Below are 19435 nucleotides of genomic sequence, written 5' to 3'. Positions count from 1 at the left end.
CACAATCCTGTTATATCAGTACACAGATGTCCGTATAATTACCTTCACTCCCCAGTAGACTGACAAAAATGTTGAGCTCCAAGACTGTTAAAAGAGTGCAAAAGTGTGTCTATAAGTAACAATGACCCTAACTGTCCACCAGGTGAAGAAAGAGGTAAGGCACCAGCACTGTTAGTACTTAAGAGAGAACACAGGTGTCAATGACAATAACCAAAACTGAAAAGTTATTTCATATTTTTAAAACAGTTTATTTAGATTATTAACATTCATACAAAATAAGAACCTAACAAAATCATAAGTCAATCGATGGATTAATGCTGCTTTTACCAGTGAATTCAATGTTGTTTTAATTGAGTCTGTCACATTTTAAATTGTGTTTATTTGGATCTTACAAATGGTTTATACAACATGTAATTCTCGCATTTCAAGACTTGTTCTGAACTTGAAGCTCAATTTGAAGCAGTAGTATTCTCCTCTTTACGGCCTCGGTGATGAAATGGAAGGTGGGTTGTTGTAGGGAGGTATAGTAGGCAAGCAAGGCCTGGTCTAGATTCCCCGACAGATGGTGACAAATGCCGAGGATGTCCCAGGCGATATCTCTGGTGGTATAGATGATATAGCTGTCATTGTCAGCATGGACTAAGGTGTGTAGCTCCCTCAGGGACGGGGCGGCTAGGGGGCTGGCTAGGTGATGATGACACAGAAAGGTTAGGAAATGCAGAAGCACAAAGGGAGAAATGATTAAACATCTCCTTAACTTGGATTCCTTAATCAAACATATCTCAATGTCCAACTCGGAGAATTCTGTGGAAAGTAGTATAGTTATATCAAACGCCATAGCTGCTTTCATTTTGACTGACATTGGTTTGCCTAACATTTCTCTTTCATAAGGTTGTTTATTTCTATATTCAGTCCAGTAGAAAATGTAATCTTGATACAGTTTTGGTTTGGTTTCCTCCAAAATGTTTAAGGAATGTCTGAATTTTCCATCAGTATAATGAAATAATGCTAAATATAAAGGGTCAGATGCACAGCCAAACTCTGATGTAAGCCGAAGCAGTCTGACCCCGACCTTTTTATGTTTTTCATAAGTCTGCCTATTCCTGTTGCATTTTGTTTTACAGTGACAATAGCATTGCTCCACAAATGCTATTCGATGATAAAGATTAATAACATGTCTTGTAATCAGAATTTGTTCAAAGTTTGACAAATTTGAAACATCCATGTGGCAGACATTGTACAATGATTTCCAGTCGTACCTGAGCTCCTGATTAAGGAGCCCATTGATGCTTTGCATTGAATTGTAGACCACAGAATCACGATCATATTCACCAAAACTGATGTATGCTGATACTTCACATGCCTGGGGATCGACAAGATATTTGTTCATGAGTTTCCGAAGAGATGAGCACTTGGCAAGGCATCTTTCTCCGGAGCAGTAGAGGTCGTACATTTGTGTGAACAGCCTCTCCTGATCAGTTCCTACAATCTTACAGACAAACAGATTGTTCTGTGGTATGAAGAAGTTTGGGCAATATCCTGTGTAGACCCACTTCAGCAACAACTTGTAACATTTCCAGAAATCCAGGAAGAAGGTTTCTCTGGACCATTTATATGTGGGATCAGTTTGAATGCACCAAAACATTGCAGTTTTCAGGAAATAAGAACAGAGAAGTTTCTCCTCTTCCTTTACATCTTTGTTGAGAACTTCTTTAAGAAATATTTTAAGTAAAGCATAACAAAGAAATTGGGAATGGTTCACAACACGCACTAATGCCTGCTCTGCTTGAACAAAGGAGAGACGCCATTCCAAGTCCAGATTTGGGTCATTGTCTTGGCGAGACTGTCTACTGCCGATTGGCACGAAGTTACATCCAGAGGATAAAATGCTCTCAACGATTTGTTTCTCAGGCCACCCAAACTTGAGACACCTTGTAATCCAGTCATTGGCTTGCATGGGCCATTTTCTACCTGCAAAGCCAACTGCACCATCATATTCATTCTCAACAACTGTATTAGTTTGGCAAGGGCCATGTTTAGTCACATTGTGACCATAGTAAATAGAGCGGGCATTCTCCAAGAACAGCTCACTGCTTAGGTATGTGTGAGAGTTCTTTTGTATGCAGGACTTTGTGCTTATCCCTTTAATGGAGGCATGCATGTGTATGATGCGTAGATAAACTGTCCCAGGGATGTGTTCTTGGTACTCCATCAGAATTACAGTTTCAGTAGCTGGATCGTAACTCAGGGCGTCTGTTAGGTCCCCAACAACATGTTGGTCAGTCATAAAATACAAAGTATCCATATCTGAACTTTTCATTCGTAAACCTTCTTTCACACTGCCAACAGTTCTTCTATGCAAAGAGACATGAGTCATTTGATTGTAGAGATAATCACATATATCCATCTCAGTTCGTCTCATGGCTATTTCTTCTTCCGTTCCCGCTAATATCAGCATCATATTGTACATAGGGGAGGAGAGATTGCAGGTCGCCATCCTAGTGCTGTAAATAAAGTTAAAATCAGCTGTTTTCATCTGCAGTTTCAGTTATGTTCTTTTTTTACAGCCAATTGATTTATATACTCTTTTATTGAAAGTGAAAGTAGGACAAAATAATCATCTGATCCTGTTAATATTATAGCAGGTTGTAACCATGCGAACTATTAGATATTATATTTGATTGATATTTTAGCCACATAAATGGAACTAATGTCCTTGTATGGAATGCCATAGCTGCCTTAAAGTCAATTTCATATTATATGAACTGGTATTTTATGTATATGCAATAGTAATATCATTATATGCAGTGGTAATATCATTACATGCAGTGCTAACATCATTATATGCAGTGCTAAAATCATTATATACTGTTATTTCACCATTATATTCAGGGGTAAGATCTTTATATGAAGTGGTAACATCATTACGTTATGTCGTAAGATCATTATGTGCAGTAGTTTATTCATTATATCCTATGAATAAATCTTTATATGATATGATAAACTCATTTCATACAGAGCTAAACTCATAATGAACTATTGTTCAATTGTTATGTTATATGGTACACTCTTCATGTGCAGCTGCAAAATCCTTTTATGCAGTGCAACTTCTTGACATTAGGTGATAAGTTCATTATGTGCAGTACTAACATCATGTTATGGTGTATTAAAACCATTATGTATGGTGGAAAAACCTTTATGTATTGTGGACTGGTGAAAGCTTTACATGCAATTGTAAATCCTTTATATGATGTGACAATTTTATAATATGCCGTTGTTGAGTCATTATATTATGAGGTCAGTTCTTTACATGATGTGATCATTTCATTATATGGAGTGGTAACTTCTTTTTATGCAGTCATAACTCTTTATGATAAGGTTGTAAACTGGTTCTCGCTGAAAAGTTTTAATGGGGAGGAGGTCCAGTTTTATTTTGAAAAAGATGCCGCGCGGCGTTTGTCGTTTGTTTTGAAGAGAGAGAGAGAGAGAATTTTTAGTAGAGTACGCGTTTACCCGGTAATTTTAAAAGTAAAATAAATTTTAAAAAATGATTGTACTTTGTAGAAAGTTAATACCCCCCCCCCTCTGCTTCTAGATCCGTGCATACAGTTGGGAAGATCACTTTATGTATCTTGATATTAACATAGAACAATTTGATTTCTACTTGCTATCATGTTTAAAATATGTATGTAATTCTTTGGAGCTTTTTGAATTAATAAATCTAATTCTGTCTCTTCAAAAACGTTTAAATTGAGGAGTTACTTTGCTCTTGATTGTTATTTAAAATAATTTTAATAGCATCCATATAAACCGTGGTGCTTGGAACAAACTTATCCGTATTTTGCTGATTCAGACATTATTGCACGGCTTGCTTTTAACGATGTCGAACAATATGTATATATATTTTGAAAACAACATATTTTACAAAAAAAATACATTAACTTTATCGATTAATGCGTTACTTCCTCGTTCAGCAGCAAATGTTTTAGCTGCAGATCTGTAGCTCTCTGGTTGAAAAAATTCGGATAGACAATTTGTCTATCCGAATTTTTTCAACCAGAGAGCTACAGATCTGCAGCTACAAATGTTTATAATGTGAACAAAGTCGGTAACGTTGAAAAAATCAGCACACATGAAAAATATTACAATGACAAGCGTTTTGAAACTTATTTATCCCGACATCATTTATTTTCAAAACCATCGGAATAGGGGTATTACCTTTTGAAAAATTAATTTAAAAAATACCAAGCAGTTAGTCTCGGTGATTATTCGGACATCCTGCGTAACCACTCGGCTATACGAGACACGATGAAGTTTGCTAAGATTTAAAACACCGTTTTTTAACTCCGGAGGTTTTTTTTGAAGTTTAATCTTTAAAAATATGCCTCTTTGAAACAAAAATCGGAAATGCCATGAAACCAGTCACATTTTTCAGTGAAACCATTTTACAATTTGTTTAATGCATGGGGGTCTTGAACGGGGGTGGGGATGGGTCGCGGGGAGGACCCCGCCCCAGAAAAATTAAAATTTCCATGAAATTACCAAAAATTTGCCTCGGACCCACCTCCCCCCACCCCTTCGGCAAACTTCAGTATTCATCGCATCCCCCCCCCCCCCCCCCTGAAATTTTTGTATTGATCTGTGTATAAAATGGTCCTATAAAAATGATATAAAGATATCTGCAACAGCTTTATGGAAAATAGCACAGGAACTGCAACACCTTCTTTGTAGGATTTAAAATACAAAAATACAGTGGATGAAACTTCCATAAAAAGAGGTTAAGACCAACCAATTTCTTTATTATTTTTTAAAAATCAAATTAATTTTAAGAAAAATAAAAAATAATTTTTATTTATGTCTATAAATAAAAATGTGTCTATTCCTTTTGTGTTGGAGGCATTGATCAGCGAGGGGTAGCATCTACCTGGTACATTGAAACAAAGGTCTTTCGGCTTTGATTTTAAAACGCTCGCTTCATTTTTTGTAATTTCTTTTACTCTTAAATTAAAAGCATACTCTACTAATAATACATTCAATTTTTCACACAAAATGGGTTCAATGATTGATATTATGATATCGATGTTAAAGGACAGATAAACTCTGTGCATCGTCACAACGAACGCGGCATCTTTTTAAAAATAAAACTGGACCTCTTCCCCATTAAAACTTTTCAGCGAGAACCAGTTTACAACCTCATCATAAAGAGTTATGACTGCATAAAAAGAAGTTACCACTCCATATAATGAAATGATCACATCATGTAAAGAACTGACCTCATAATATAATGACTCAACAACGGCATATTATAAAATTGTCACATCATATAAAGGATTTACAATTGCATGTAAAGCTTTCACCAGTCCACAATACATAAAGGTTTTTCCACCATACATAATGGTTTTAATACACCATAACATGATGTTAGTACTGCACATAATGAACTTATCACCTAATGTCAAGAAGTTGCACTGCATAAAAGGATTTTGCAGCTGCACATGAAGAGTGTACCATATAACATAACAATTGAACAATAGTTCATTATGAGTTTAGCTCTGTATGAAATGAGTTTATCATATCATATAAAGATTTATTCATAGGATATAATGAATAAACTACTGCACATAATGATCTTACGACATAACGTAATGATGTTACCACTTCATATAAAGATCTTACCCCTGAATATAATGGTGAAATAACAGTATATAATGATTTTAGCACTGCATATAATGATGTTAGCACTGCATGTAATGATATTACCACTGCATATAATGATATTACTATTGCATATACATAAAATACCAGTTCATATAATATGAAATTGACTTTAAGGCAGCTATGGCATTCCATACCATATCCTTGAATAATACACTGTAATATGGAACGCTATAGCTGCCTGAAGGTCAATTTCGTACATTATGAGATGGTATAACCTTGATGTGAAACAATAGAATCATTATATACGGTGGTAACATCATATTATACAGCAGTGATATCATTATATACAGCGGTAACATCATTATATGCAGTAGTAATATCATTATATGCAGTAGTAATATCATTATATACAGCGGTAACATCATTATATGCAGTAGTAATATCATTATATACAGCGGTAACATCATTATATGCAGTAGTAATATCATTATATGCAGTAGTAAAATCATTATATACGGTGGTAACATCATTATATATCATTATATACAGTGGTAACATCATTATATGCAGTAGTAATATCATTATATACAGCGGTAATGTCATTATATACATTGATGAAATCTTTTTATGAGGTGATAATATCATTACTCTACGTCGTCCTATCATGATATATCGTAGTTTATCTATGTCGTGCAATGATCAAATTATTATATGGTGGGGTAAATTCGTTATACACATTGATAACATCGTTATATCCTGTTGTAACATAATTAAAAACGGTGCTTTTATCGTTATATATAGTGGTAAAATTATTCAGTGAAGTGGTGTATTATTACATCAAATCATAAGATCATTTTATGCAGTGGTTAATTCATTGTATGCTAGAGTTAAATCTTCATATGCAGTACGTTCCTAATGTGCAGTGGCATATTCATTCCACGAAGTGCTACGTAAATGTTTAACCCTGCAACGTATATGTTCAAGTGTAAAATCATTTTATCTTGCATTACGTTTTTGAACACTCCTAGTAAAATTGTGTATATCACATACATTGCTGTTAAAATGGCTGACACCGCAATGGCGAAAATTCTCAGGAAGCTCCACTTAGAGACAGTTCAATCCAAATTTGAGAAGGAAAAAATCACACCAGACATTGTTGGGAAACTGTGTATGGCAGAATTTCAAATGCTGGGCATATCAAACAGTTCAGATATGATGATGCTACGAACCGAGTGTGTTAAATATGGCTGTGGAAAATTAGCTAAAGTACATGTAAGTCTACAATCAGGTGCTCCTGAGTTTAACATTCCTAAGATTACATTTGTAAACCTTCTGGAAAGTGGATTTCTTATATCTGAAGTAGCAAAGCTTTTGTCAGTTTCTGAGAGAACAATATATCGTCGAATGAACAAATATGGACTGAGTAAAATGACATTTAGTAGTATAACCGATCAAGAACTTGATATTATTGTCTTACAAACAAAGCACGATTTTCCACTTTGTGGTGAAAAAATGATAAAACAAATACTAGCGCAAAAGGGCATAAAAATCCAAAGATGGCGTCTACGAGATTCCATTCACAGAATAGATTCAGTAGGAGTGCAGGAACGAAAGAAAAGGCGACTTCATAGGAGAGTCTACAATGTAGGAGGACCAAATTGCTTGTGGCATATAGATACCAACCATAAACTTGTAAGATGGCGATTTATTGTAGCTGGTGGTATAGACGGTTTTAGCAGACTCATTGTTTTTTTAAATTGTTCCGATAACAACAAGGCAGATACTGTTTTCCAACAGTTTTTAGCGGGAGTCGATAAGTATGGAATTCCACTTCGAGTTCGAAGTGACAAAGGTCTTGAAAATGTAGGAATTGCAGATTACATGTTGGCAAGGCGAGGTTCTAGGGGCATGATTACTGGTAAGAGTACACACAACCAGAGAATAGAGAGGTTATGGCGTGACGTCTTTGAAGGTGTATTGAGCTATTTCTACCAACTTTTTTACTACATGGAAGATTTAGCTATCCTGGACTGTTTGAACAAAGAACACTTGCTTGCTCTTCACGTTGTCTACATGGGGGAAATTAACAGAAAGCTTAGTGTGTGGTCACAAGCGTGGAATTCTCATAGACTGAGAAGTGTTAAGTCTTCTCCCCAAAATTTATGGATGGCAGGGCAACTACAAAACCCAATAGGTCTTGAAGAAATTGACACCGGTTTGCACGATGAATCAATAAATGAAGAAGATCCTGAGGTTGAAGACGATGAGAGACCAATATTTGACCCTCTTGCTCCAGCTTTAAGTCATGAAGACATCCAAAGATTAAGGGCTGAAATTCCTCATTTCAAACATCATGAAAATTTTGGAATAAATGATTATAAAAACTGCTTAAGTATAATTCAAAGGTTTAATCAACAAGGAGATTGATATTCTTTATCCAAGGAATTAAACCACATTTACAAGTATATAGAATATTTTGAATTTACAAAAAAAACTCACGTGCCTTAGTTTAGTGGCTTAGTACTTGACCAATGTGTGAATTTTCGTTGTTTCAAGGTGTGTATTTTTTTTTCAAATAGATGTTACATGTAACCTGTATTTCTTAATAAACATTGAAAAACCTCATCTCATGTATGATGAATACAGATTCACAAGAATTGTAATCAAAGTACTGTCGGGAGTTGATTTTCAATTTTAAAATCAACGATGTTATTTTGCCTTGCAATTAGTTTCTAATCTGTATTTGAATTACGCACATTTTTATATGAATTCTCGAACTTTTCCGACAAGAATTTCGAGAAAACCCCGTATGGATATCATGTTGTGTAATATCTAAAGATATTAAAGATAGAATTAATTCCATCAAACTGTATCAGTAATCGAAATGTTTCTAAAAATTGTACACGTCTGGATCCAAGCAATATTGAACTCTAGTCTCGCTCAACCAGACGCTCGACTGTCTCCGTCAATCTCCGACTACCAAGAGAGACTCTCTGCTTGTCGGAGATTTACGGAGACAGTCGAGCGTCTGGTTGTACGAAACTATATTGAGCTCTGGCGAAGAAATACATGCAACTACAAAAAAAAAAACAATTAAATTGTTCGTACTATATAAAATCTGACTATTTTCAAGGTGTTTATACATGTAAATACGTTTCTTTTGAAAAACAATGGTACAACATACAGTACACCGAATTTATCTATTATTTTCAAGATCTACATCTTGTCAGCGGTGATGATTTGTGCTTAGGTCCAAACACTGTTTCACTTTCGGTTTGCCAGAGTAACTGCATAGGAGAGTTGATTAAAATCAACTCCCAAAAAGTGAACTAGCCTGTGTATTTTTGAACATCGTTTATTAACATTAATGCACATTAAAATTTGACATCTTTGTTTTTAAGGGTCTGCAAAAACAAAAGGAAAATGCAATTTAACACTTAATTTTACATAGCAAAACTACCTCTGCAAAATGGTATTTTTAATGAAGCTACTAGCTTCATTAACAAAATTAACATTCAAATATCACTTAAATCATAAACAAAGATGAGTTACTCAAAAGCTATCTGACAACATTTTGTGCAACTGCACACATTTCATCAAAAATTGGAAAAATCTCCAAATTACCATATAATGTATCAAAAAAACTCTATGAACTTGCACTGAAACAAGATTTAATTATAATCGGGGCAATTATAAAGTCTCCCAAATGAACGAGGCCAGCATTGGGGGTAGGGTTGACCAATATGGGTCCAACTTTACAGACAAAATGATTTAATACTTGATTACCGGTATTTCTATTCTTAAAATTTGATGACGTTCCCCAGGGGCCATTTACTGTGTGGTGAACTGACATGACCTACATACCATTTGAGGCCCCTTGACACAAGGAACAAGAATATATATGTTTGAGGGGTAGGTATGTCAACAGTTTTTGAGATATTAAATAATTTTCCAAACTTGGAGGTTGGGGATAACCCTAGGGACCATATCAAATGTACCGTATATAGTGCCTATAACACTCAGTATATGCATCTGAAGACCCCATGTCAATATCTTTAACAGTTTTCAAAATATAACTATTTACAATAAAGTGTAAAATTGTTCCCATAAGATTCAATATTAGACTCCACCCCCATTTGAACCCCCCAAAATATGATTGACCAACCCCAATTAAAAAAATTTAAAACATAATGCACAACAAGATATGCAGGCCTATCATATCATAGATTTTTGCACAATTCTGTTCAGCCACGTCCGAGAAATGCAATGGACAAGTTTAGAGGCGAGAAAGAAAAAGGAGAAACTGTACAAAAACAATGTCTCTAAACTTCGTTTGGGAGACCTGATAAATTTACTTCAACATATGGTAATTGAATTGTGTAACTTTGTATTATAATATATGGTATACTCTGTATAAAAAGATAAATTTCATATATTTTGTGTTCAATAATCTACACCCCCCCCCCCCCCCTGCCAAAAAAAATTGTTAAACATTTCAACCACCCTTTTCCTGCATTTTAGAAAACTACTATTTTTCAAAAATTAAAAAAAGTACAGTAAAATGAGATTTATGTTTAAACAATCCAAAAAATTAACTATATGATATTAACAAATCGGTATTCCTACTGGTGTAACTTAAACACATAGAACTATTATTTTATATGAACACAGTAACTAGAACTATTTTCAAAATCACTTTAAGTTGACAATGCAAAATAATAGGCTCATATAGCAAGGGGTACATTGCTCATCTAACTAATAAATCCAACTTTGCCCTAAATATTTACAGGTGTAACAAGTTCCAAAATAACAAATACAATTATGCAATTCAATACATAAATTTTACTAGTATTCATTCAAACATAAACATTATTGATCTTAATTGAGCATTTCTTTATCATCTTCCCTTAAAAGAGGGCGTTGACCATTTAAAAAAAAAAAAAAAAAAACTTCAATTCCTTCACCTAAAGAAGCCTTACTGCTACATTGCCATGGCTAAGTAGTTCAGTAAAAAACATAGATAATGTAAAAAGGTTTACAGTCAGATGACCTTCTAAAAAAAAAAAGTGATCAGGATAGCTCACATGATGTTTCAAATATAGTAATCTACTTTTGGGAGGTGTCTGAGGCATTACCTTTAAATTGATAAGTAAGATATGATATGGTCACCAGACATAAATATACTAGACTGTGTATTATGTTTAAAGACCAAGCGGCAAGCAGTGAACTAAGTTAAAATGAAGGGAGATTTAAAAAAAATAAAGTTTTAAATATGACAGCCCAGAAATGTTTGGGCTGATCAAACAATTAAACCATTTAATTTTTCATAGAAAATAATGCAGAAAAATTATTTCTTTTTAAAATAATCCAAAGTATGAGTTGGAAAATCCATGGTCATAGAGTTTGAAAAGATCTGTGTGCACTGGCAATGGCATGTCTGCTGTAGGTCTTGGTAACTTCAACGCATTGCTGCACGTATTTGAAGTAGGCAAAAATGACTTCAATGGTGCAACAAATTCAATCGATGGATGTATGTAATAACCCAGAACAGGTTCCTCTGATGCACCGGTCACAAATTGTAAAATTTGGTTGAGAGTAACTGGCATTCTCCTTCCACCTGTAATAAAATTAATTTATATATATAAGTTAAGTGTACAAATCAAAGTGAAAAAGCAAAATGGTGGGTCATTTTTAGTGGCAACATCTCTCTTCAAAAACACAATTAAAAAAATTATAAAGTGTGATAAATTGTGAAGTGTAAAGTGTGAAAAGAGGTCCCATGCAGAGTTTAAAAGTCACTTGAAGTTTTCTTATACATTGCCACATAAATGATACATCAGTTTGACTGCAGAGTTGGGAACAACATCACATCCAGTGTTTTTAAATATTGTACATGTTTATTAAAGACAGGTACATGTTTCATAAAAGGTCCACAGGCCTTGACCCGAGTACCATAGCCCCCTGTCAGAGAGTCTCGTTTTTGCATTTTAGACTCTATTTTCAAACCCTAATCGGACTATGGTTACATCACATTAGTTACAACATATCTGGATATCCTTGGCAGGGAAAATGAAGCTATTCCTCATGAGGTTTTAATATTGACATTATAAACTTGGCCATAAATGTAAGGTAAACTTGACTTGCATTTAACTGCAGTATTTGTGAAACACCGTTTAATCATATTGTAAAAGAATATATGATATACTGCTAGTTCTTACTTCTCTTATTTGTTTGGCAACTAAACCTACCCATGGCAAAGTGATTAAGGCAGTTTAACTATAATATTAAGCAGTTTCTTAACCTTAACAGTTAATAAACAGTTTCTAAACCCTCTCTGCACTGCTTAGGGGCATGCTGGAACTACAATAAACCCTTTAATAAAATAAGCAGTTTCATAAGCCTTTATCAGTTGATAAGCAGTTTTTGATAGTTCTTAAGCAGTTCATAAGCAGTTGTTTTGGAAAGATTATTTCATTTCTTAACTGCTTATGTACAGCTTTATAAACTACTTAGCCACTGCTTATTTACTGCAGCAGCTTCATTAACTCCTAGTCAACTGTTTATGAACTGCTTACAAAACTGTCCAGCAGTCCCACATTTTCTGAATTATATGCCTGTAATCATTGATAGAAATATTTCACAGAAATCGATTATTACACAAAAATGCTGGTACATGAATTCACATGCAGGCACAGCATTTTCTCTCTGAATTTCACATTCACTCTAAACTGCCCCTCATGGCACTGATAGCTGAAATGGCAACTGCAAATGTCTCTGCAAACAAACTTTTTTTCCTCCAATCAATGAAGCTTAATTAGTTTGATATGCAAACTCTGTGACTGATCAACATATTAATTTTCTATGATCATGTATCCTAATTCATATGAGTTATGTTTTCATGTGGAAACATTCTCAAGTCTTTTTAATATTAATTGATATTCTGGTCAAATGGTTTTTGAGGAGAAGATTTTTGGGTTGGCCTACATTTGAACAAATTTTAACCCCCCTCACTAAATAATGCTTTGTGACAAGTTTGGTAGAAATTATAGTAGTTCTTGAGAAGATAAAAAAAAAAATGGGAAAAGTTTACAACACTAATGACGACAGCGAGAGACAGCGGACAAATTTTGATCAGAAAAGCCCACGGAGCCTTTGGCTCAGGTGAGATAAAACAGATTGTTTCTAAGCTTACTTGCAACCTCTCTCAAGTATTTAGTAAAAGCTGCATAAACTGAATTTTCGTATCGCCTGGTATTTGAGCCTTCTTCAGCAAACTTGGGGCACAGTAGATTGATAAGAGATTTCACTGTTAATTTGACTGATGATGACTGCAGCAAATATCTGAATGTTGGTAAACTGATTCCAACCTGTACAGGTTCAAATAATTAAAAATTTACAGTATTTGCATCACTCAAAAATCATGTAATGTAATGCACCTTTAAGAATTGCAATATTATTCTATTTTGCCTTCTCATAAAAATTAAAATTAAGCACTGCCAAATGGAGGGATCTCCTTCAAAGAGAATTTTTTTTCAAATTGGTTAATTGGGAATCAAATTGACTTATTTGTTTATTGTTATTACATACATTAAACTTGAGTTGTAAATACATGTAGTAAATATATCAATACATGTATTGTACCTTATATAATCCAAGTGAATCCAAGCCAGCTCTCAAGTTTGTGAGGCATGATGATTCAGCAGGTAAATCGGAGAATAAATTGTTTTGCAAGTCCTCATCAAAAAATCTCGGCAACTTTCCGTTTTGTAGGATGCTCAGGGCTACAAAATTTATATATACACTGTAAATATGAACTAAATAAAGGGATGAAACAAACCTTTTTTTAATAAAACAAAAATACAAGGCTGGTCCCATAAACCTTATAATCCATGTGAAGCAAACACATATATATAATTGATCAACCACCTTAAATTTCCTCAAAATATCCATTGATCAGTTATGTGTATTAATTGCTGTTAGTCTGAAAAATTCCAGGCCAGGCACCTTGTTGCTCACATTTGCTGTTGTTTTATTGATCAATATTAATAAAGTGCTATTTAATATATTCATCTTTGACCTATGTTCCATGCAGTGATCCAAATTGCTGAACAGTAAAAATGGATTGCAAACTTTAATCCAGAGCAAAGAAAATGTTTTGTGAAACTAAACAGTATTCATATACCATATTAAAAAGAAGAAGAAAAAAAACCAACAACTGCTTACCAAGAAGTTTGCCAACCACAAGATAATCTTCGGATAAATGCTGTCTTAATCCATGGTCAAAGTATTTCTCTTTAATTTCCAATAAGGCTAGCTGGAAAAATTCCTTTCTTGGTCCTCCAAAATCAGCTGCTACCTGACCACAAACAATAATATATTCTTTTTATCACATTCATACAAATCTAAATGCAAGGACTAGCTAGCAGACATGTGTATTTCGGATTAAAATTTGTGAATAGTCATAAAACATTTAACAAAATGACAGAAATGAGATGGATATGGTGTCAGATTCCATGATATTTACATTTTCATGATTCCTTAAATTATTACTTGAATAGCCCTTCCCCATTTCAAAAAAAAACCAACAAGATGGTTACCTGAGTACCACAGCTCTTAGACTGAACTGTCAGAGTCTTATTTTTGCATTTGATGTTCAAGAAATTCATATGAATAAAAGGGGGGGGAGGCAAACATGGTACACTTTAAAATAAAATTAAGACTTGCAACCCTTTAATGGTCAATCTTTTATAATGTTTGAATGCAGTTTCATTTACATTTATTAAATCTATAAATTATCATTTACTGCTATAGGATGAAGAACTTGTAAGTGATCAAAACTTGTGTCTGAACATGCTGACTTGTATTATTTGAAATTCAATAAGATTATGTTTTGATCAAATCCAATCATTTATAATGCACACAACATGCATACAATGCAATGGGGCCACATATTTCACAATTTTAGTAGAGTGCTTCATCATCATGGACATCATAACTAAGCCTTTAGTTTTTTCCAAAATGTGTATGAGTAGTGAAGAAATTTTTTGAAATTTTGGCCAATATTTGCATGTTTGCATGCCTCATCCATGAAGCAGTGGAGGTATTATTCTAGACATGCTTCAAACCAAAAATGGTATCAATTAGCTTTGTACATTATTTTTAAGTTTTCAAAAAGAAAACAGTTTTTATGGTTAAAAATGTAGAAAGAGGCCCATGGGCCACATCGCTCACCTAAGTAACAGTTCCTTGTACAATTCTATTTCGAAGCATATGCTATTTATAATATCTCTTTTAAACTTTGAACCCCTTTCTCAGACCCCAGTATTAGTTCATGGTTTATGTTTGGCTTTAACAAGAAGTGTAAACTTTTGAGTAAATATTGGCATTTCTGGTGCAGTGGTTCTTGAGAAGAGGATTTTTAAACACACAACATATACTCACTGTTTCGTGATTATCTCCCTTTTAAAAAGGGTTATGCCCTTTATTTTAACAATTCAGAATTCCCTTTCCATAAGTATGCTTTGTACCAAGTTTGGTTAAATTTGGCCTAGTGGTTATAGAGAAGTCGAAAATGTGAAAAGTTTATAGATGGTCAGACGGCCCAACAACGGACAACAGGTGATCAAAAAAGCTCACTTGAACCTTCGGCTCAGGTGAGCTGAAAAAGTTAACAGACATTGGCTGACCAGCCATGATGGACAACGCATTATGAAGACCAATTGCAATAGGTCACCTGAGTGACTCAGTTGATCTAAAAATCTTATATAATTTATATATCTTAAACTGCATGATAAAGTTGAATGGATATTCTTGCAATCAGAAATGATGTTTAGAATATTCTCGAGAGTTCAACCATAAAAATAAATGTGGCCCTAATTAATCTAAAATGGAAAGTTGGCATGAAAAGACTTAATTTTGGTACTAAAATTTATGTTCATGTATATTTCTTAATTTCATATTTGTATATAAACAAACCTCTCCATAAAACTGAACTTCCAAAGTCATTCGTAGATCCTGTAAGCCTTTAATTTCTTCAAAAGCTGTCTCTAAAATGTTAGATCTGTCCACACATATATAATTAGTGTCTCCTTCAAGAGCTTCTGTGAGATCTACAATATCTAATTTTCGTCCAGTGACAAGAACTGACTGTAAATATTTCAGTATTTCTACTGGATCTTCTATGTAGTTTTCATTGCAGTATTTAATAGCTTTAACCACAATATTAGAAATGCTTTCTGTATGGTTGTCTTCATGTTTCAATGTTTCAGCTTCAGTGCTGAATTGGAACTCATTATTTCCTCCACTTTGACTTGGAAATACTGATCTATCTAATACCACAACAATTTCAGAATTTGCTGGAGCACTAGTTGGTACTGGCTCTGTGACTGGAAAAGTGATAGATCCAGTAATAGCATTGGGTGAATCAGAAAAAACAATATTCTGAGAACTGCTAATGATGGGTATAGGTATTGGTTCTGTCATATGTATGGACTCTGTGAAGGTTTCTACTAAAGGGTCGGGTAAATCCTCTAGAAAGGATACTTCATTTTTCTCATCTGTTTTCTCTGATGGTGCTTGGTGCTCACCAATGCAGGACTCACAATGGGCTCTTAATTCTGATATGGCAATTGACTGACCACATTCTCTACAAATTTCAGTAATTAACATTACATTCGACTCCTCGGTGGTTTTCTCTTGTTGTACTGATGAAGTTGACAAGTTGCTTTGAATAGGTCTAACATAGAGTTTCCCTTGTGAGCCAATACAAGCTTTTAAGTTTTTCACAGACCACTCCACTTCAATTGTACTTAAACTTCGATTGTTTGCTTGGCTTCTCATAAGTTCAAAGCCTCCACAATTCTTCAGTGCAGGAAATCCAATGCATTCATCATTTTCATCTTTTTCATCTGATGAAATTTTTTTCAATACTTCAGTTTGTCCATCTTTCACATTAAATCTTATCTTCTTCATTCCCAGTCCTGCTTTTAATAGGTACTCCTTAACTTCTGAATTTGGGACAAAACTGCAGTTTTTGTCCGACAGGCATAAAACAGAAACTGTCCAGCTTCTGCCCTTTTCCTTCTTTCTTCCTGTACAAATACCTGCATGATATAAAAAAAGATACTTAGGTGGTGATACATTAATACATGTATAATTATAACAGTTACTAATTTGCAAAGCCATAAAACATGGAGTTAAGTCATGCAGTTTACAGCTGATTGCCTGACGTCATGTCAGGCATTATCTAATGTTTGAAAGTTGCCCTGTCCGAAATAATTATGCAGATGTGACGGTCAGACCGGTTCGAATACCAGCGCCAGAAAGCTCAGCTGACTAGAGATTCAGGGGGCCCTGGTACGAATCCGGTCTGGTTCGTCATGATTTTACCCATCCCGTTACATTTGGTGCTATGACCAACTTGTGGAACTGACAGGTTAACTCCTGCCAGGGGAAGAGCCTGGGGTTATCTTCGAGGCCAAAGATCATATAAGGGGGAGGAATGTGACGGTCAGACCGGTTTGAATACCAGCGCCAGATAGCTCAGTTGATAAAGCACCTGACTAGAGAATCAGAGCGGCCGGGTTCGAATCTGGTCTGGTCTGGTTCATCATTATTTCTCCCATCCCGTTACACAGACAATAGGAGCAAGCAATATCAAGATGTTTCATAAACAAGAGGCCAATTGGCCTTAACGGTCACCTGAGTAGCATATATCCCATACACAAACTTGTCATGGAGTCTCATATATGCATCTTATTAATTAGGTTTCATACTGGAATTGAAAAATTATAAATTTGTAATGACGACCATATTTAATTAAAAAAGAACTGTGAAACCTAGCTATAATTTTGGTGAAAAACTAAAAGATCTGGTCTACTAAATCATGAATTCAGTTTTCCTTTCAGGTGTGTGGGGGTGAAGAAGATTTTTTTAACGTTATATGCATTAACATCTATACATACATTTTGGCCCTGCCATAGAGTCAAAACCCATACCCCAGGGGACATGAAAATTAAAATTTCAGTAGAGGACTTCCTGGTAAATATAATTATCAGTCAGTTTTTTTTATAAAGATGTGTGAGAATAGAGAAGATTTTTAAATATTATATGCATTAACACTATATTGCCATATCCCCCCCCCCCCCCCCATGTCCTAAAAAAGTCTTGGCGCACTTAATTATCTCAGAAGTTTTACAGGGCGCACAAATTCATTTGGTTTCAACTGTCTGTCAAGGTGTTTCTATACACATGGGACCATGGCAGGATTATAGTGTACTATGAAGTAAATGGGTTGGAAGAATTATAACTTTGGAATGGAAATTTGATTAAAACAAGTCATATTTACAAAAATAAAAAGATGTGTACAGTGTACATTATGTAGTTACAGAGTAGAAATGACAATATAATCAGTTAATTTTTCAATATCTTGGATTTCAGTTGCACCCCCGACTGAATAATAATGCCAATTATGATTGATAATCGTGATATGCATCAATTAATTAATTACCTATGTTGGTCAATTTTTAACCAAATATGGGCACACGAGGATATATGTACTGTATATGTGCATATGGCATACGACAATGCCATCTTCCAAACAAATTTGTTGTTTACACCTACCTAATTCGTTTCTGTTTTTTCTTTTTCGGGAATTGAACAATAGATCCCTCTCTTTTCTGACATTTTCAGCACTTAGGAACGATGGTCCGCGTGATGGAGCTGGAGGAGCCGGTGCTGATGTCGTTGGCTCGCGCTCCTCCATCGCTCGAGATCGACATCGTAATCTCACTCGGTCTCCAATTGTTGTAACCCCTAATCTGTTAAGGTCTGCATCAGACAGTGATTGTATGTCCTGAAGTTCCACTTTCTCTTCTTCAAATCTGCGAGTTAAAGTGTGCAGCCCGATTTCTTCAAGCACGTCAACTATTGGCGACGCCGTGCTGCTTTAAACTGGATCTCCGCGCGTTTTTCACTGTTTAAGAGGACCAGTTTAGATGATGATAAAGAAGTTACCACTGCATAAAATGAAACGACTATAGCATATAAAGAAACGAACACTTCATATAACGAATTAACAACGACATATAATTATTATCCACCTCAAATAAAGATGTTACCACTGCATAGCATGATTTTAATATATATATAATGATATTATCGTATAATATAATGATGTAAGTATTACACATAATAAAATTTTCATTTTATGTAAAGGTGTCGCACTGACTGAAATGAACTTGGCACTGCACATGCAGCGTTTCACATATAATGTAATAATTGCACTATCACATAAACTATGTTTAGAACTGTATATAATGAACTTATCAGATTATAGAAAGATTTTATTAATGTATAAAATGGAGTATCAACTGCATAGAATGACTTACAACATAATGTATCGATAGTATCACTTCATTACATTATTTAACTATTACATATAATGATGTTGTCACTGTATATCATGATAAAACCACTGCATATAATAAAGTCATCACTGAAGATAATGATATAACCACTATACATAATGAGTTCTTCACTTCATATTATGATTATACCACCTCATATAATATAAAAGCGACCTTCAGGCAGCTATGGCATTCCATACTGTAACTTACTTTGTTTTTAAATGGATCATCTTATCTCCCTCAGGTAAAACTGAAACAGGAAGTGACATCATGCAAAGAGCATGGCCAAGGAATCATACATATTTATGACTTCAATGGCGGGAGATTTGAATTTTTTTCTACTGTTGAATATGTACATATACTGGTACCTG

The 19435-nt window shown here is 34.5% G+C and overlaps 3 protein-coding genes across 3 annotated transcripts in view; 1 reads left to right on the top strand and 2 right to left on the bottom strand.

Moving 5' to 3' along the window:
• Positions 1-19435, top strand: part of LOC128188155 (phosphoinositide 3-kinase regulatory subunit 4-like) — a 37196-nt gene that overhangs the window by 11134 nt on the left and 6627 nt on the right. The window lies entirely within an intron of this gene.
• On the bottom strand, positions 8-19426 carry LOC128188158 (uncharacterized). Its single transcript, XM_052859037.1, has 2 exons — positions 19275-19426; positions 8-2504 (listed from the first exon to the last, which is right to left on the bottom strand). The coding sequence occupies exons 1-2, from the start codon at positions 19334-19336 to the stop codon at positions 425-427; spliced, it is 2142 nt and encodes a 713-aa protein (XP_052714997.1). The 5' UTR covers positions 19337-19426; the 3' UTR covers positions 8-424.
• LOC128188161 (uncharacterized) lies at positions 8980-19258 on the bottom strand. The gene is made up of 6 exons (XM_052859039.1): positions 18280-19258; positions 15634-16760; positions 13882-14014; positions 13300-13439; positions 12851-13025; positions 8980-11275 (listed from the first exon to the last, which is right to left on the bottom strand). Exons 1-6 carry the CDS (start codon positions 18419-18421, stop codon positions 11016-11018), a joined length of 1977 nt encoding a protein of 658 aa, XP_052714999.1. The 5' UTR covers positions 18422-19258; the 3' UTR covers positions 8980-11015.

Source organism: Crassostrea angulata, chromosome 6 (genome assembly GCF_025612915.1).
Source record: "Crassostrea angulata isolate pt1a10 chromosome 6, ASM2561291v2, whole genome shotgun sequence".
Classification (NCBI taxonomy): Eukaryota; Metazoa; Mollusca; class Bivalvia; order Ostreida; family Ostreidae; genus Magallana; species Magallana angulata.
Note: the sequence above shows the minus strand (reverse complement) of the source record. Positions and strands in the feature narration are given on the sequence as shown.

What these genes read in the sequence shown, in the direction of transcription:
- LOC128188161 (XM_052859039.1), bottom strand. Translation starts at nt 18,421, where the DNA reads ATGGAGGAGCGCGAGCCAACGACATCAGCACCGGCTCCTCCAGCTCCA. An exon ending in AAAAAACAGAAACGAATTAG is followed by an intron (nt 16,761 to 18,279) that starts GTAGGTGTAAAC and finishes TATATCATGCAG; the next exon opens with GTATTTGTACAGGAAGAAAG. An exon ending in AAGTTCAGTTTTATGGAGAG is followed by an intron (nt 14,015 to 15,633) that starts GTTTGTTTATAT and finishes GTTTGTGGTCAG; the next exon opens with GTAGCAGCTGATTTTGGAGG.
- LOC128188158 (XM_052859037.1), bottom strand. Translation starts at nt 19,336, where the DNA reads ATGATGTCACTTCCTGTTTCAGTTTTACCTGAGGGAGATAAGATGATC. An exon ending in ATGATCCATTTAAAAACAAA is followed by an intron (nt 2,505 to 19,274) that starts GTAAGTTACAGT and finishes CTTTATTTACAG; the next exon opens with CACTAGGATGGCGACCTGCA.